The 19,017-nt window shown below is 41.1% G+C and overlaps 1 protein-coding gene across 4 annotated transcripts in view; it reads right to left on the bottom strand.

Annotated features, from left to right (window-relative positions):
• Nucleotides 1–19,017, bottom strand: part of rbpms (RNA binding protein, mRNA processing factor) — a 39,875-nt gene that overhangs the window by 10,685 nt on the left and 10,173 nt on the right. For 2 of the 4 annotated variants that reach the window (XR_013936224.1, XM_080486115.1), the window contains exons 2-7: nt 13,930–14,007; nt 11,932–11,970; nt 8,802–8,864; nt 4,912–5,062; nt 1,946–2,073; nt 55–124 (exon numbers count right to left, since the gene is read on the bottom strand). Coding sequence is in view for 1 of the 4 variants with exons in the window: in XM_080486115.1 (XP_080342241.1) it covers nt 62–124; nt 1,946–2,073; nt 4,912–5,062; nt 8,802–8,864; nt 11,932–11,970; nt 13,930–14,007 (522 nt within the window). In the remaining 3 variants the exon portion in view is untranslated. The remainder of the gene's footprint in view (nt 1–54; nt 125–1,945; nt 2,074–4,911; nt 5,063–8,801; nt 8,865–11,931; nt 11,971–13,929; nt 14,008–19,017) is intronic. The other 2 variants (XR_013936225.1, XR_013936226.1) reach the window with 2 other exon arrangements.

The following is a 19,017-nucleotide window of genomic DNA, read 5'->3' as shown; positions in this document are numbered from 1 at the left end:
CCTCTGCAGAGCAGGGCTGAGGGTGTGTGTGTGTGTATATATGTAGTTACTCACACATACTTCAGCAGAACTGCCTGGACTTCCATCCCTGAGGAGTTCCATCTGCAGGTGGGAGCCAGCGAATCTAAACACAAAAAGTCACACATTCATTTAAATTCACTGCATGGTCTTACTTGAGAAATATGTGGCTGCCAAGTGAGAGATGCCACTGTATCCGTACAGTAAATATGAAATCAGGAGTGTCCCATGATGTGATTTTTGATGAAGCTCAAACCACAATCTTATTTAATTGAAATTCAATCCACAAGTAAGAAGGAAGAAGGGATTTTTTTCTGAGCTGTACTACTTCCCATGGACTCGGTAGGATGTATAACCAGAGCTGCGTCAACATAAATAAGATTTGACCCTTTTAGTCTTACTTTGTGCTGCAAACTGTGTTTATATAGACATTTGCATGCCTCACATTAGCATCTTCTGTAGGTCAGAAGAAGCGAAAACGTCACCCACAACCCCCTGCTGAAATCAGAAAGGCAGGTTCTGTTTGTGCATGCGTATGCGCACATATCCCATGCATGTGGAAAAATGCCAGCGAGGCAGATTCGGCTTGCACTCATTTGAAATTCTGACATCATCCCTGCTTCAGATAGAGCCTTCGCTCGGGGATATTTCTCCCTAACTCACCGTCATATCTGTAGTATATGAGGGGGGATACTTTATACGCTCGAGGAGAGATGGTCGACACCACATGAGTAGATATGAGGACATTTTGTGCCTTTAATAGTGCAAAGTAGCATGTGATCAATGCCGGCTCGCAAGCATTCAGGAAATCTAATTGCGAGACGGTAGGAGGGTCAGCTCGCAACCAAACAGGCTTCATGAGAAGAATTTCAAGAGATCAATAATGAACTCTCATGTGAACTCACAGTGGGGCTGTGCAGATTAGAGGCCCTCGATAAACTGGATCATGGTTGGTTGTAAAAAAAAAAAAAAAAAGAAACTTTATTAATGAGGGAGAGGATGAAGAGGATGGAGATATGATGATGTACATCTTTTAAACAGCTGGAGCTTTCAATCGATTCAGAAAAGATGGAAACTGTAACCCGAGATCTTCAACCGTAATGATCGTTAACAAACAGGTTTTTGTTTTTTTTTCAATCTTGATTTCTTCATTTTTGTAAAAACATAAAATCAGTTGGGTGTTTTTGCTCTGTTTCCACAGGAACCTTGACATTCTTGGACTTTCTCTCCGCTTCGAGTCCTCAATCAAACCTGTGGACGCGTCTCGTATGTCTTCACATGCAGTTCATGGGGACGGTTAAGTAAGTTTAGTTCGATTCCTGGAAGTCCATGGGATCGGGTAGCAGCTCCTCTCCAGAGAAGGGTAGAAAAGCATTGCACAGCTGCAAAAATGGACTATAATTAAATATTTATAAAGTCCCTAATTTCTCTATCAACAAAAAATTCAATTATCTCAAAGAAAAGTGTTTTTTATAATGCAAAGCCGGCGCACCACATGAAGATTAAGGGTTATAACTTTCAGAGAAATTCAGAGAATTCAAACCCTTGCAGCAGAAAAAGATGCATTTAGAAGAATTAAATATTGTTCACATACATATAACTGAACGACGCTGTTCAAAAAGCCTGCCTGCAAGAAAAACAAAACAAAAGATTCCCCAAAACAGGATTTTCCTCCATGATTTCGAAAGAGTTTAATCACTAGGCATTTGATTGAACTGCAGTTGTGCTCTCGCAGCCAGAGAGTACGTCTGCAGTGCCGTGTGCTCTGAGGTGCATCTGTGGGATGGAGCAGAAAGTGATTTGAGGGCTGACGACAGCAGCTGTTTTGCGCAGTGGGCCCAGGAGGAGGTGAAGTGGGGGGGGGAGGGGGTAGAGGTGGTGGTGGTGGTGGTGATGGTGGGGGGGGGGGGGGGGCTTGCAGGTTTACCTGAGCGTGGAGCGAGGAGGGGTAGGTGAAAGCGGGTGGAAGGGCCGGCGACAGCTCCGCCGGGTACAGCGGGTATGACGCCCACACGTCTGGGCTGCTGGGATATAGAGCAGGCACTGTGAGCTCATCTGTGGAAAGAAAGAGAGGAGGAGTGGAGTGAGGAGGGTGGCAAGTGGATGGGTGGGGTGGCTAAGTAGAGAGAGAGAGAGAGACAGGGTGGAGGTGGAGGTGGCAGGGATGGTGGTGATCGAGGAGGTGCGCAACAGGGGTGTATCAATTATCTGAAAAGCCTCCTCGTGTGTCGTTTCCAGCTGACCGCTCACTAAAACCCAGAATTCTACTCAGAGTCTGGCAGCCGCAACTAAACACAGCAGGTCTTCAGAACTACATAAAGTGAAGTCGTGAAGCTGCAGCAGTTCGGTGGATCTCGACTGACCTTCTAAGAACACGGCAGACACTGTGAACTGATCATTTTGCCTTTTTTAGATTCAATGAAAGCATTGTTCACGGCTTTGAAGCCAAGGGGATATCTGTACGCTTCTCACTATTCCAAAGGTTGTTCGGGATGCTTTTATCACTTTAAGCCAAAAGTAGCCCCATCTTGAAGTTTCTACTCGAGAACAAATACTTTCAAAAGCTTTGCATTTACAAAGAAAATACACTAGATATCATACAATTTAACTGTATTATCCAAGATCATTTTATTTTTTAATAGAACTTTATTTTTAGCACCTTTCACAGACATGAGTCACAAGGTGCTTCAAAGCACTAAAAACTGAAAAAAATAAAACCGAGACAAGATCATTAAAAATATAGACGCAAGACAAACATACATAGTTATACAAAGAAGTTAATTTGAAAAAGTTCAATTGAGCAGCTACAGGTCAAATCACCATGATAAGATGATATATTGCTCTTGTTATTAATTCCTGATGAAACGGACGTCATAAATTGTGTTTAGTTATATCAAATCTAAAATACTGAGGTTAGAATATCTGAATGATTGAGTCAAACTATAATAGTATGTCAATCCTTAATGCCAAAACAAAGAATTATATCGAAATAGCATAGCATATTATTACAATACTACAATTGATATGATGTATATATAACATTTTGTTATACATATCTATCTATCTATCTATCTATCTATCTATCTATCTATCTATCTATCATATATGTGTGTTGGTGATATTGTTAAGATACAAACAATAATGTCACAATTCTCAAGATAAATGATACTATTACAATACATATGGCATTATGGAAACTGATCATATCAACATCAAGTGATAGTATAACAATACACGAGTACTTTTAGAATACTATAATTCTTAAGTCACCAAATATCCACATTGTAATGATGAGTTGAAATGATAAGTTTAGTTGGGTCCTGTTGTACTCTATCATTGTAAGAGCGCTTTGAGATGTTTGTTGATGTGATTTAGCGCTTTACAAATAAAATTGAATTGAATTAATGATGACCAATAGTACTGATTCAGAACCAGTATTTTCATATATAGTTGAGTCAACATACAGCATTGATGTGATATATAATATGAAGAGTAATATGACAATATATATCTTTAAAGAAATATTTCTAACTGTAAGCAAATCCATTTACCTCAACAAAACCTGATGCAGCTATATTTGTATTTACTTTTTTTTTTTACTGACAAAATAGTGAAGTTTTATGCTGTATTTCCTCCCTTACTAGCACATTGAAGGAAAAAAACGTAAGAGTATTAAACACTACCTTTAGGATAATCTATCTAATCTATGCTGTGTATCATTTTAGTGATCAAGTTAGCTTGAAAATGATGCTTTTAATCAACTCCTCTAACTGGATTGTACTATATTTAGCTTTATCCGTAGCCGCTGTCAGTTCAAAAAGCAAAACCGATGTCTACCAGCCCACGTTTGTCAGATTTGATCTATTATTGAGGGCTTGTAAAAACAAAAAAGATTTAGGAAATCATCTCAGATGTGATGATTTACTCGCTAAAGTGCAAAGTGACTGTGACAAAAAGACAGAGCAGAGGCAGAGGAGTGAACGAACATTTCGAATCTGCAGAATCGAACATAAAAACAACAACTTAGCAACTCATGGGAAAGCCTTCAGATAGATTTGCAGTTTTAAGGAGCGTTTTCCTGTGTTAACCGCCGACGAAATCACGATCCCAAAAAAGCCTGATTTCAACGGTTGTTATCAGGAAACGACAGCAATTTCTCTCCCACTGATTACGTCACTCTTTCATTAATTGTTTCCTTCCATTTTCCCTCGAGGCTGCAAGTACACACCCTTTCTCTGGCAAAAAAAAAAAAAAAAAGATCCAAGATAAGAGCAATTCGGTCATTTAACAAGAATGCATGACCACAGCTGGCCTATGTTTAACTATCAATGGTTGATTCCTGTAAAATCTTAGAAAAATATTTAACTAAATGGAGAAAAGTACCGAGCTGCATTAGCAAATTCCATACACACCTGGAACATGGAGGACAAAGTCCACATTTTTTTGCATGAGGGGTTGACAATGAGCATGCACCATTCGCAAATTATTAATCTAACACAGGGGCATGTTTTGTTTAAGGGGGTGAACGCCACACAAGGTCGCCCGGCCTGGACAGTCAAACAGGGACCAGGATTCAGTTTTGGCAACACATCACAAAGAGTAACAGCATTAGAGTGGTTCCAAGAAAAGAAATTGTTTCAACAAGGAACAAACAAGAAACCATTAAAATGAGAAACATCAACTGCTAGTATTAGGAAGAAAAATAATCTCCATTGTTTTTATGTAGGGTTCCCGCTGGAGCAAAAAAAAAAAAGCCTCTTTATGACAAAAAAAAAAGCCTAAAAGGAAACAGCTGTTCGGTCCAGCTCGGCCGAGAGGAAGCAGCGTCGGAGACAGACAAAACAAGAGTAGGAGGAGATCGGGGACAGCCGGACGAGCGGTTGGAGCACTCACATGGATCTCTGCTGATGAACTGTGGCCCGGGGCTCTGCTGGGACGGAGGGGGGTTGGGGGTGCCAACCAGCTTGTTTTTGGCCATCTTGGTGTTGGCCTTGGCGAACTCCAGCCGCAGAGTTTGAGGAATCTCGGGATCAAAACGGACACCCTGAGAGCAACCAGAGAAAAGTGTGTTAACAAAAACATTTGTCTGGAGTCGGGCGAGTGGGAGAAGTCTCGATAATGAATATTTATTTGCAAAGTTTGATGTCAAACAGACTCACATTCTTTGTCGCGAGAGAACATTTCATCACCCGACAATTAAAGTGAATGATTAAGTGTATAACGCAATCTATGTTCGACTGTCTTTTAGTGTCCGCTTAAGTTTTATCTGATAAGCAGTTTGTCGCCAGAAGCCAGAGTTTTGAGGAGAGCAAAACTACAAATGTTTGATATCGGCCTCCGTAGCAGGAATGCGGTAACCATGCCAACCGACAACAACAATGAAAGATTACAAGTTTGAGTTCACGCTACAGAAGCGATTATGACTTTTACTATAACTTATACTTTGCTTTATGCGCCGATGTGAACCGAAGCAGTTCTACGCCGACATCCGCCAACACAATCAAATCTATTCTCGATTACATTATTGACATTTTATGTTTTCGGACTTTCGAGCATTCGTTTCATATCGCTGGTGTATTTATGTAGTGGCAGTACAGAGCTACTACAGTCCTGATATAAACAGAGGCATTTTTTTCCCCCCGATGTGTGGACATGAACTCAGGTTGTGAGGACACACATTTACACCCATGAGGCTACCTCCTAATCTTCATGGTTTTTGTGATGTGGATAGAAATTGTAGTACCTGGAAGTGGGGGAAAAAAACCCAAAAAACATGCACACTTGAGAACAGTGAAACTCTGCATAAAGAGCTTGGGACATTCACTATGTACTTAAGTTTTTCTAAAAATACCTCCTTTGTATTTCCCATGTGGGTGGTACAATGCCATGGCACTTTAAGTCTTAGCTGAGGTTTCTGCAGCACAGTAAACAGCTGCGGTATATACAAAACACCTCGTTCTTACACTTTTGTTCCTTTGAAACTTGGATCCCAAAGTCAAATAATTGTGTGAGAAATTGGCCACAAAGAATCGTTCCAGTACATGTTCTGATTTGTACTATTTCACTATTGAGAGGCCCTCATTATATATTTTGTTACAAGTACGACTGTATTGGTGTTCTGCACTCATCGGGCCTTGAAGGAGGTTTAAATATCAATGGGCCGGGTATTCCCCTGCTTTTTAAATGCGACAGGAAATTAAAAATGATTTCAAATGCCTTTAAATTTTGCCTCAGTTATACAGTGTTATTTATTCATGTGTGTGCGTCATTCGTTGGGGGTCAACAAATCAATTGGCTCTAGAAAAAAATGTGCAGATACTCATCGTATTGACATTTCGTTCATGTGTGGATGTTTCTGTTTGAGGATGTCAGTGCATTTTCAATGTTCCGTGTGCCGTAGACAAAGCATGATGAAGCTTTCCAAAGCTCTCCTTTGCCCTTTGTTTTGGTTGAAGGTGGTACAAAGTCAGCAGGAGTCTGAGCGAGTCGAGGGTTGGCCACATGATGACTCCTAACGACGCTAAAAATCAGACCCGCGTTACTTCGCTTTTGGCAAGCGTGCCTGAACCAGCCTGAGAAAATAAATAGTTCCTCTCACCAAGTGAAGTGATTGTGTTATAAATAATAGACAGGAACTGATAGACTTTGTGCCTTGAAGTACTGATGAAGCAGACTAATTTAGACCTCAGCAACGTCGTATCACAGACATCTTCCACTGCAGCAGCTCGCTTTCTTGTTGTGTGTTGTTCACATGTCCGGTGGGACCTGGCTGGTGTCTGCAATTGTCACTTTGTATACTTTTCATCTTTCAGAGTTTCACAATGGGATTTACTGCAGAAATCTTGGCGGCGGGAGGAAATTTTCACGTGCTTGGACTCTGAAGACGGTTGTAAGCCGCTCACTGCGGATCACAGTGTTATTCTGGTTTGACGAGCGACATGCATTTGGAAATCGGACCCCGATGACACAAACCTGGCGAGCTGCACGACTTCATTTACACAAAGCCACAATAACCTCATTATGCTCCAAGCTGAAAATCTGTAACTGTAATTCAATGCCCCACAGCAAATCCCCGGTTCGTAAGTAATGTACGACTCCATCCATGCTTCACGTAAGCCAAAAAATTTGGGGGAAATTCTTGAGATGCCATGGCTAGAAGGCCTCTGAAATGTGATTTCTCATGGCAAGCTGAATGAAAAGGTTATTTTTCCTCTCAGATCGATATCAAATAACTCCACAAGTGCAGTAGTTGTTATCAATTTTCCTCAGAATTTCTTCAGCCTGAAGAAAAATGAGGAATGCAAGCATAAACAAAGTTCTTCATGTAGAAAACAAAGCTCTTCGTGCTTTACTTCACTTGGCTTGGAAGCAAGGTTTTTTTTTTTTCTTCTTCCAACTGTAAACACCTTTTAATTAACCTCATCCGATTATATGTTGAAGATAACATGAAAGCGCGAAGGTCATATCAGCGGAGGGGGAAAAGCATTCAAGAGCGGTAAAGTTCTCCGCAGCGAAGCGGCGAAGGATGGGCTTTTTCTACCCGTCCCTGCAGGCTCGGGCAAGGCTGAGGCGAAACAAGCGAGGGATGACTCTTCTCATGAAGGGGGGGAATTAACTAGGATTGCCTTGGCTCACTGCACTCGCGGCTGCTGCCAGTAGAGGCTGCAGAGGTATAACAAGGTACAAGGATATAATGAGGCCGGAGCATACCTCGATTTGAATCATGTTGATGCTCTACCTTGAAATGCTTTTTTTTTTTTTTTTTAAACAGTCTGATTTTGATGATTTGTTTTTTGTTTTTTTCACAAAGTTCCGAATCAAGTGCTCTTTTAGAGGTTATATCTGATCGGAGCTTAGAAGAAACATAAAGGAGCTACAAGGGCGGGAAACAAATCCCCTCCTTCGCTCAGCTTTCACTGTGTTTCCCGTATTTCAATATGCAGATAGATGTTTGCAAAATCTGGCTTATCTACATATGACCCCCGGGACACAACTCTCTCCCGAAAAAAAAAAACAAGAGCACTGCTCAACTCACAGCCCCACTGAGCAATTCTATGGAAACAGTCTCACTGTTGTTGGCTCATAATAAGATGATAATTTTTATCCTTTCGTCAACTCTCTGCTCTGCCTTTGATGCGCACCAGTTTCTCGACATCTGAAAGTTGACAGAGTCGGCTTGTTGTTGTCACCGTCCCTCTTTAAGAGGGTGATAAAAGTGATCTTTTCCTGGGACAAAGAGATGAACAAGAATCGAAGATGCAGCGGAACGGAGCAGTGTACAACCTGACAAACACACACTCAGACAACAAAACAAACTATGGGAAAAACAAAGGTGTGTGTGTGTGTGTGTGTGTGTGTGTGAGAGAGAGCTGGAGTTCATTACTGTCTATGCTTTGTTTCAAGAGAACTGAATAAAACCCTGAGAGGATGGGTTCTCTTTTATATTTGAGTCTCCTTCATCAAGGCTTTCTGTTGAGCTACATTCTGAAATAAGTGAGATTAAAATTAAACCCTCGATCAATATCTTCTATTTATATGTGGAAGAAGAGCTAATTTCCTCCTGACCTTGCAGGATGTCTGGCAAAGAAAAAAAAGGGATTTATTTACTCAAACAGAAGCATTCAGATCTATGGTATAACTGTGCGTTTTACAGACCGAGAAAATGTAGGAATTGTCTGGATTCTGCTACATTGAAGGCAGAAACATGCGATTCGGAGTCATCACAAGATATACGAGCGCTGAGCCGCTGCCCGAGAGGAGCACGAAGAGGGCATGACACTTACGTTCAAGGCATTCTTAGCAGCCTCCGCCTCTGATCGACTGTCAAAGCTGACAAACCCCACCGGCTGGGGAGACAAGAAGACAGAACAAAAGGAAGAAACATGGTTTAAGGCAGAAAACTGAGTCGGCATTTCTGTCTGAGTGACAAAGACATGTTTTCTTTTAATATTTATATATTTCTTTTCACTTCTTATCGTACCCAACCCCCTCTTTTTCTCCCTCTGTCTCTCTCTCTCTCTCTCTCTGTTGCAACAATTTATAAACAAAGCGGGAAAAGAGAGAGAGAGAGAGAGAGAGAGAGAGAGAGAGAGAGAGAGAGAGAGAGAGAGAGAGAGAGAGAGAGAGAGAGGCTGGACACTTACATTGTACAAAGAGAGTTCATCATTCAGCTCCCCTTTGCCCAAATACGGGCAACATGAGAGCAAGAAAGTCGTGTGAGAGGCAGAGAGGGGAGAAAAAGCTGAAAAAGGAGAACTTATAGAACGGGTGGGGGGGGTAGGGGGTGGAGGACAAATGCGGGGAATTTAGAGGTCAAAGGTGTGGATGAGAATGAAAGAAAGTGAGATGAGGTCCAAAATAGTTTTGTTCAGCCTTTCTGAAACAGGCATGTTCCTGTCCTTGTTTTATATTCCACTTACATCACTTTGGAGCCGGTACACACAATAGTAAAGGTGATAGCGAACAAGACACTGCAAGGTTGCAGGTGTGGCTGTCTTTTTTTTTCCTTTTTTTTTGAACCGACTCGTATATATGAAGAGAGAATACATATTTTTGGAGTGCTTGCATGTGTGGAGTGGGACGCTGGGAGAAGATGGGGGTGAGCAGAAAATCTCTAAACATGTTGCTCCCACGGGGTCACACTGCTGCGTGTGATCTGTAAAAGCTGTCGAAGGGTTATGGGAATTTTGGATAAGTAGACCAGGAAGAGGTGGAGGAGGAAGAAGATGGGGGGGAAAGAACATACACAAAAAAAAAGAAAGAAAGAAAGAAGGACTACATGAAGACGTCAGGAGGAGGAAGTGCAGCAGGAATATAAATAGAAAGGGTCTGAGATCTGGTTGTTGCTATATATGGAGATGGCTGCGAGTTCTGTGGAACTGGAAGGGGAGAGACGGCAGATCGATTGATTTACGACAACACTGTCATTGCTATTAGTTGTGTTGGGAGTCAAAACAAAAGGCCGAGGAATGCTGGACGGCGCGAACCTGACTGAACATAAGCACAGGTTGACATTTCTCATGATGGAGACTAAGATTACGGAGAAGGAGGAGGAGGAGGAGGCACAGTGACGCAGAGCTGAAAAGTTCCTGAGAGTCTGAACTGTTCATTATAAACAGGCCCCAAACAAACAAAAAAAAAAAGTTAAATCTGCACAGACCACATTTCTAGGTTAAGTAAAGTCCTGGTTACTTCAACAAAAACGCCCCCCCCCCCCCCCCCCCCCCCCCCCTTTATAGCTTTTTCACTGGCGAGATGTAATATTTGGTGATCCAGTAAAGTATATCACTTTTGTACAAACACTGATCCACTTCAATCGTGGTGCAGAGGAGTTTCTGACCCGCATGTTTCAGATGTTTCCCTGCTCCTCCAACCCACCAGAGTCAAATGAATGAACTGCTATCAGATTTATGCCAACCTCATATATCAGACATCTGCACTCTTATTTATTACTCAGAGAGTCTGTACTCTAGGTATGTCAAAGGTTTTGCAAAGGCAAAATGATTTAAATTGAATTAAAAAAAGTAGAGTCTGATATATTTTTAGATATCAGTCCATCCAATGACATGACACCACTTTGAAGGGCGTGATGTGACTCACAAAAGCCTCCAGTCTGTCTGGGTCTGATGAGAGAAGAAGCTCAACAGCCGGACTGAGGATGAAGACGGCTTTAAATTAGAACTACTCACTAGGGCTTTTATAGATGTCCATAAAATATGACGTGTTTTTCAATTTTTAGAACTTGAACCCTGACCTCGAATGATTTGTTGGACTTTCTACAGTTTAGTTTTTTTTTTTACATTGTAAGAGATTGTCGTCAGTGGCTGTGGGAATCTATAGGCGAAGGCATAACTGTACTAATAGTGGTGGATGTGTTTTTAATTTTAAAAACTGCAGATTTTTCCTGCTGCTGCATCCCTCTGGAAGCTCTCTGGAGCCCCTTAGGGAAGGGAGAGAAATCTTGGGGTCAAGGGAAGGCCGCTCAGTGCTCCACATTGTGGAGGTTTCGATATTCACAGATTTCACCATTAATAAAATGGAGGTCATTAAATACTTTGAAATATAAGAAAAAATAATAATCTGCAATCAAAAAAAAAAATCTAATTAAGTGAACAAAACTGTGGAAAAAGTAAAGAAATAGTTAATATACCCACTACTGAGTGCATCTGACAGTATTCAACCATGTCAAACGAGAAAAATTAGAAATCCTGTTCTGTGGAATGGAGCCTTACGTGTTCTAAAGATACTTCAGTCCAGCAAAAAAAAAAAAAAAAACGGCTTTCCTTTGTTCTTGGTTTAAAAGGTATTATACTCAGCACATTTTGTCTAAATCGCCCTAAACCCTCCTAATGAGCATGTCATGTCTTTATGGGAAACACTGTAATGTGGTAATAAGTACACTGACATGAAGCTAAATTGCTTAACACTGCGATGTGGACACCTGCCAGCTGAGCTCATTTTCAGTCCCCCCCCCGAGGCGAAACACAACTATCAGTACTGCTCTTGTCAAAAACGCTCGCTTTGACACTTCGAAATTCTTTCTCCGTCTCTCTTCCCATCCCCGCGTATCCCACCAGAGTTGACTGTCTGCGACTACAAGCGCCGCATCCCACTGCCAGAGGCAAGTTGGTGCAACACTTTTTCCCATCCGCCGCCTGCCTTCCCCACAAATGTCTTTTCTGTTAAGAGGTGCTTCCTCACAAAGGGTGCTAATCCGTCATAGTCAACAAGCCGGTAACACCAGCAGCGAGAGGAATGGGACAGAAAAGAGGGGGGAAAAAAAGACAGAAAATTGCAGGTGTTAATAAGCGAGAGGTTGCATAATGTGAAGAGTGCAGCATGGTGAGAGACTGACTGCAGTGGTTCTGCAAGGAAAGACAGTATCGGGTGAAGCCAGTGTGTCGTTCAGCATACCTGTTTTGAAGTGAGCTTTATCAAAGATCCTTCATAGCCCTGGAAGAAAGAAAAATAACATTTGTGGAAAAACAAAGACTTCAAGAAATCCTTAAAAAGTTATGGCTTTGTGCATTATAGATTTATTTTTTCTAAATAAAAAAAAAACAACTTGTTAGACTCGTGGTTCAGTTGAGGGTGTTATCACTACAGTACTCTAGTGTCCTTCCACAGTCCAAAAACATCCACTTGAGATTAACTGGTGACTGTAAATTGACTTGCTGTATCTCTAAAGGTGTTGAGTGATAATTCCGTCTTCCTGTGGCAAGTTCACTTTAATATTTTCCCTTTGATTTCCAGGTAGGAAAATTCCAAAGTTTCACTGCTTTGCGGTTGTTGCAGAGTTCAAAATGTCCAACTTGGAATGATTTCTTTGGAAAAAGAAACTTGTATTATTCTAGTTTTTTTGCAGCTTTGCAAGTCAGACTCCAGTACGGATGTGACAAAGAAAACGGTTGCTGAGTTACTCCTTTTTAGAGGTCTTCTGAATACATACTGTAATTCATTCACAACAATACCATATCTTCATGCAGTCTGTAGCAGAGCTGTATGTAACAGTCACTGAAGCAATCATAAAACTTCTGTGTGTTGTAAAACAACAATGAAACACTCTTTCATTGTTGGCCACGTCGAAGACAAAAACCCAGAGTCTTTAAAGTTTACCCCCAGGCTACTGACCTAATGCAGCTAAAACGGAGTACTTTCAAAATATTTTGCATAGTACATTACATCGAGGGGCTGCATGGTGATGTAGCAGTTAGCGCTCGTCTCATAGTGAGAATATCCCTGGTTCAAGTCCAGATTGGACGTGTTCTCACGCCTTTGAAGCAAACTGGTTGCTCTGTATTGCCCCCGGGTGTGAACGCAACCGGCGAGCCGTCCAGGTTTTACCCCGCCTCCGGCCATCGTCAACTTGGATGGGCTCTAACGCTTCGCAAGCCTCAGTTGAATAAAGCAGCAAAGAAGGATTATTACATGGATGGATTGCGTAAAGGAACAGAGGCATCAAAATACACCATGGATGGCATTCCCACTGACGTCTCCAGTTTTGAACAAATCCAGTTGCTGATAGAGCTTTGAAAGTCAACAAATTCCAAGGAAACTCGTGCATGTCGAGGACATTTCTCTTATTGGAAGGGCACACGGACCACCGCATGCGCCGTATGTACAACACAGTGGTCTTCTTTACAGTGGCGGACCACAGTCATGAGGTGCCTGTTTGGTATGCTGTCTTACCTTTTTTTTTTTTTAAAGAAAAGAATTAAAATCTCAGTTTTAAAAACCGTGTAGACGAAGCCGATAGCTAAAAAAAAAAATTTTTTAAATTTGATGCGACTTAGGATATATATGTTTCGTCCATGTTTGCCTGGCAGGGTCAACAAGATGTCAAAGCAAAGTTATTTCATGTGTGTCAGAGCCTTTACAAAGACCATATGGACTGGACTGTTGTGTCTTACTTGATTAATCAAGATTTATTGCTTTCAACGCTCATGATCCAAACCATTCACTCAGAGCGCATACCAAGGACAGAGTCTAAAGTGAGGGATTAAATGCATCGCAATTGTGCTATTATTCACTTAAACAGCACAGCTAACCCGAGATCCATTACAGAGCATTATTCGCGGGCAGCGGTCCAAAAATCCCGCAGCTTCCACGCTCGTTTACGTTGCTTCTCAACGCTGGGACTTTCTGTGCTTTGTGACAACATACTGAGGTGAAGTAAATGGCTTTGTTGTTGTATTGCGGGCATCAAGCCATTTTTCCATGAGACACCCACACAGGCTTCCCGCGGATCAAGATGTGACTGAAGCTCGGCTTTAGGAACACAGACACTTGAACCTCACGGGAGAGTTTCCATTGCCGTTTATTTCATCACCATTAATGGAGGTCCCATTGACTGCTGGAAAGAAAGCTGCTAAGAATAGCCGCGGCCGGTCCATTTAAAATATACAAACATACCTTAAATGGTCTGAAGAGGAGATAGAGCTCTCGAGGTTTGATATCCAGCGGTAGGCCACTGACAAATAGTGTTCGGACCTGAGGAAGACAAGAGAGAGATCATGTATTTTTCATTAACCTTCACTGGTTATAAATAGCCGCACTGGCTTTCTGACGGTAACTGATGAGGTTATGCGGAAAAAGGACAACGAACAAGAGTTAAATACTTACCTGGTGTGGCTTTACACGTTAAGATAGACTTTTCAAACACGGATCTCTCAGCTCGGCAAACACACACTCCTGCCTGCCGTACATGCATTGTGCTCTCCCGTGTAATCTACAACCTGCTGTGTTTTATGGCAACCCTCCCTTGCAGCTCTGCCCTCCGTTTTACATTTGAACTTTTCAACTTGCAACTTCAGCCGGCAGAGCCGAGGAATTATAATGTATACGTTCGCCACGACAGACTAAAGAGGGATTTAACTGTTTGGGTCCAAACAGAGTGGGAGAAGATCCCAAAAAAAAAAAATAAAAAAAATAAATAAAAAAAAAAATCACACAGGGAGCTACATCAGACTGATTCCAAAAGTGCTTTCAGGAAAGGAAGTTGCTCTTTTGTTTAGTTTATGTTGTGCACTGGGTGAATGCATGATCAGTGCTGGTGTACTGCAGGTAAGAGAAAAGGAAAAACGAAAAACACTTTTCATAACACTTGTTGACTGGATGTTGTGCTTCACTGTCAAATCGTGTATTTCAAGGACACAAAGTGCATAAATCCCTTCAATGCCTAAAGTAAGAAAGAATAAAAAAAAAAAAAAACAGGTAGATGTCAGAGAAGAGTGGGTGGATAGAGTAAAGTCTCCTCCTGTAATTTGGCACTGAGTCTAGGAGAGGCAATAAACTCAAAGCATCGCTTTGCTAACAGAGGGGAGATCACAGTAAAATGTAATATGCACCGATGTGAAGACTGAAGAGGACTTTGATTAACACTTTAAATCCCAGAGTGGAACAAGATGATTGTGACAATTCTCAAACCAGTTATAGATGAGTGATGATAATAAAAAATTTCATTATGGAATTGTCATAACCAAATCTATTGTGATCAGTATTAACTTTAAAAAAAAAAAAAAAACATAATTTCCATAACATTTATATTGAAAACTAATTTCAAAAGAGCACATATGTAAAACATTTATTACAGTTATTATGATTTTAGAAGGTGCTGCTGTTAGCTGTTCCTCCTTGAGCAGTTAATAGTCATGAATATTCTATTATGTCCACCTAATGATGTTGTTTAGTTGTTTTTTTTTGTTATTGCAGCTTCCTGGTTTTTTATAAAAGGTTGTAGCTTATCTTTGTTTATGTAGTATCAAAATACAAGACAAAATTTTTTTACCAAATTGCTAATGTAAAACCTGGTGTTTCACTTTGTTTAATTCGAGCTCTTGCGATACGATATGAGAGATTACGATTTGTAAAAGACAGACTGTGACTGTGTTTCTCTTTGGAGACTTGAGTCGAAACCTAAAGATGATCTTTGTGCGTTCAGTTCACTTATTCTCATTTTCACACACATGATTATGCACACGGGGCTCTGAACGTTTCTCAAACTCAGAAGTGGGACCGTAAGAGCTATCCATTAACACCTCTTGAAGACGTGGACGTCTGGCGCGTCGAAGGGTGAAGAGCGTGAACACCTCGGAGCGGACACACAGCAGCTTGGAGCACTCACTGCTCATCTGCTAAAAGGCAGCTCCAGCTTCCACGGCATCAAAATTCATGTCAATTTCTGTTTTGTGAGGTGAAAAAACACATGTGATGGAGAGAAATCCTTAATTCTATCCAAATAATCATGTGACAAGTTATATCGCTACGCGACTTGTCAAAAAAAGTACCTGTGTTGTTAGTAATAGTAAGTCGGTGGTACCTATTATTTTAGCAATATCAAAGTATTGAAATAAGAAAAGAACAAGTCTCACCGTCTCAATAGGCCAACAATCAAATCCAAAGCTCTGTTATATCCAGTGTGGGAAAGTAATAAAGTAATTGTACTAAAGTAGAGTTTTCAGGTATCCGTCCTGTTTCTCAAGTACTTATTTTACTGAGGACTTTTTCTTTTACTCCCTACATTTGAACACAAATATAAATATACTCTCCAGACGTTTTACCTCTAAACTGGTTCATTACTTCTTTCGCTTTCCTCTACAGTGATTCAGAGTGATTGCAGGACAACTCCGACGAGATTTCAGAATTATTTGGAGAAAATAAATCCTGTACAATGTACTTTCACATATTATTTCTAATTGATATTTTATATATGTTGCATATATCTAGTGTATGTCCATATATAATTAGTACAGTATCATATGGCTTTGTTTCTTGCGAAGAATGGTCTTCTTTGCGCACATGACCTCTCTCCGTGCACAGTGACTGTACTTTTAAATCCGATCCTTCAAATCAATAATGCTGAAAAAGCATGTAACGTCACTACTGTATGAGGCCTGCAGCTCGTTAACATGTCAGAAGACGGGCTTCCGACATGTTAACGAGCACCTGAACGCATCACTCAAAGCCGTCATCTATGAAGCGGCGTTTTAACTTTACGGCTCATTTCTTTTCAGAAATGCATTTCTGAAAACTGTATTTCTGAACACCCCATCTGAGCCGGGGCACAGTGCGCCCCTGTTGAGTTTGCGCTCTGGGCAGCTGCCAAACTCATGTTTTAGTGCCAAATATACTTAATATTTATGTTTTTGCGTCAAACACGCTTAATAATCCTTCCAAATGTGTCAAATATACTTAGAAATCCAATCCTTCAAATCAATTATGCTGAAAAAAATAGACGAGTTGTCCGGGTTTGCAGTTTTGTGGACGAGTTGTCCGTTCACCATTTCATATGAGGTCCAGGTGGTGAATCCATGACTTTATATGTAGAAAATAGTTAAGTTTCAGGTTAAATACTGATACAAGTTGAACTAAGATCTGCGTCATTAGATGATGATTAAGCTGCTGCCAGCGTGTGTATGTGTTCTACAGAATCTGTCCTTTCTTTTGCTTTGATTCAACTAGTTTCACAGTTAGTTTTGCTTCTACTAGTCTTTTTTTGAACCAACTGTATCCACTTGTGCTTATGTAAAGAATTTGAGTACTTTACCAGGACTTGGTTTTCTCTAGTTCGAAGTACAAAGATACATTTGATACTTGCAAACTGACACAATAGAGCTTTGCGAGTGTTTCTCTTAATCTAAGGAACAAAATAGGTTAGTCACAATTTCCTAAAAGTATAATCCAATTTTTGTAAGAGGGTCATAAGTGGGAAAGAAACCTATTTTTTAAAAGCAAACAGCAACTTGGTATTCATGATCAATATGAATCATGGCGTAATGATACGTTTTAGGACACGTGGTGTTTGGCTCAGTAAACTGGCCAAAGCTGACAATGTGGAGACTTTTCTCACACTAATAGCATCACTCCTTACCACTGGTAACCCGGGTGAAATGTCTAAACAAGCTGGTGTGAACAGCAGTTGTTCTGTCAGCATATGGAGACCCATTAGCAACGAGGCCAACATTTAGCAATCGCAGACAGAGCAGCACGACACAAACGTATCATCGCTCGTGAATGCAGACCTGGTTACATTTTGAGGAAGCATTAAAAGAAGGAAAAATATATCTATAGCATGTAATTAGAAATGTGTCAGCCTTTAATGAAGGGTCATGGTGGTAGACACATGTATTCTAACTTCACTGATGGCTGCACACTTCCTCAATTAACACGTCAAACATAAAATAAACAAGATAAGTAGGCGTTAACCATATCTTCTACCTGGAGTTTTCACCTAATTAAAGTTGGCTTTGTATGGGAAAATGATTTATCCACAGCACCAAAGACATCAGAATCAAACAATAGACCATGCAAAGCTCACTTTCAAAAATCCCTCCTGTGTCTCACACAACAATAGTGTGATTATGTTATTATTTATTTAATGATCCACATCTATTTAAGGCTGAATTTTGAATAAAACCGTAGGTATGCAATTACATAGAGTGGATTCAGCGCTCCCAGATTCATTAGATAGTGGATTCACAACTCTGGGGACAAAGGAACTGCTGAACTAACACTACACCTCATTCCCACATGTAACCTGATACGCACCACTGAAGCCAAAGGCAGAGCAACACACAAACAAAGGAGCTTAGCAACTGAGGGAGGGGGCCAATAGCTGGCGAGCGCCAAACCGCCCATCCAACCCCGAAAAAAAAAAAAAATCTCACCTCTGCGACTTTCTCACCTTCGATCTTATCTTATCTGAGCGGCGCTGAACCCTGCAGGGTCGTCACTACACACTCTGGCAGATCTGTTTGAATACCCCTATTGAGAGTGTCCTTATATGGAGTTACACGGGAACAAAGAGTCAGAACAGGATGGTATCAATCAGGCTCCAGCAAGGACAGTCACTGACAGCTGTTGAGGCTGATAAAAAAAAAAAAAAAATGTGGTGGCAGAAAAGTGCTTTAAAAATAGAAGGAAATAAAAAAAAAAAAAGGGTTCTGAGATGTAGACGGGACAGTCAGGAGAATAACACCAAAGCTTTAGGTCTGAGATCAAAACCAGACTTTGGTTTCGACGTTTCAGTGATCATAACGCTTGATGAAGCTGCACGTGACCACAAGGAGATCATCAGAAGCACGGAATCTCATGTCAGAGGTTGCGCTCACACACTCTTTAGGTGACAGAGTCACATGTCAGACTTACAAAAATACCTTTACGTCAGCGGCCCAAACTGAAATTGCACCTGAAATAACTTAAGAAAAGGTCAGTCATTGAACCCTTCCTTGCCGCGGGGGTATTTTTTCAACTGGTCTTTGATTAAACTCCAATCTCCGTGAGACTAATAGACACTTGAGGGGCGGATATGCTGCGCCTAGCTAAGACAAACACACACAACAATGAGTCCTCTACACACTTCGAACAATGGGACATTCTTGGCCGTCTCAGACCTCATTCCTGAGACTTCCTGACGTCAGCTGTTGTGATATACGATAGTTCTCCCTGTCCGGTGGGAAGCTGAGCGCACGCGCCTGATGATTCACAGTCAAATGTGACAAG

This window comes from Lipophrys pholis, assembly GCF_963383615.2.
Source record: "Lipophrys pholis genome assembly, chromosome: 18".
NCBI classification, from domain to species: domain Eukaryota; kingdom Metazoa; phylum Chordata; class Actinopteri; order Blenniiformes; family Blenniidae; genus Lipophrys; species Lipophrys pholis.
The sequence above is the reverse complement of the archived record's forward strand: the minus strand, read 5'-3'. Positions and strand labels throughout refer to the sequence as shown.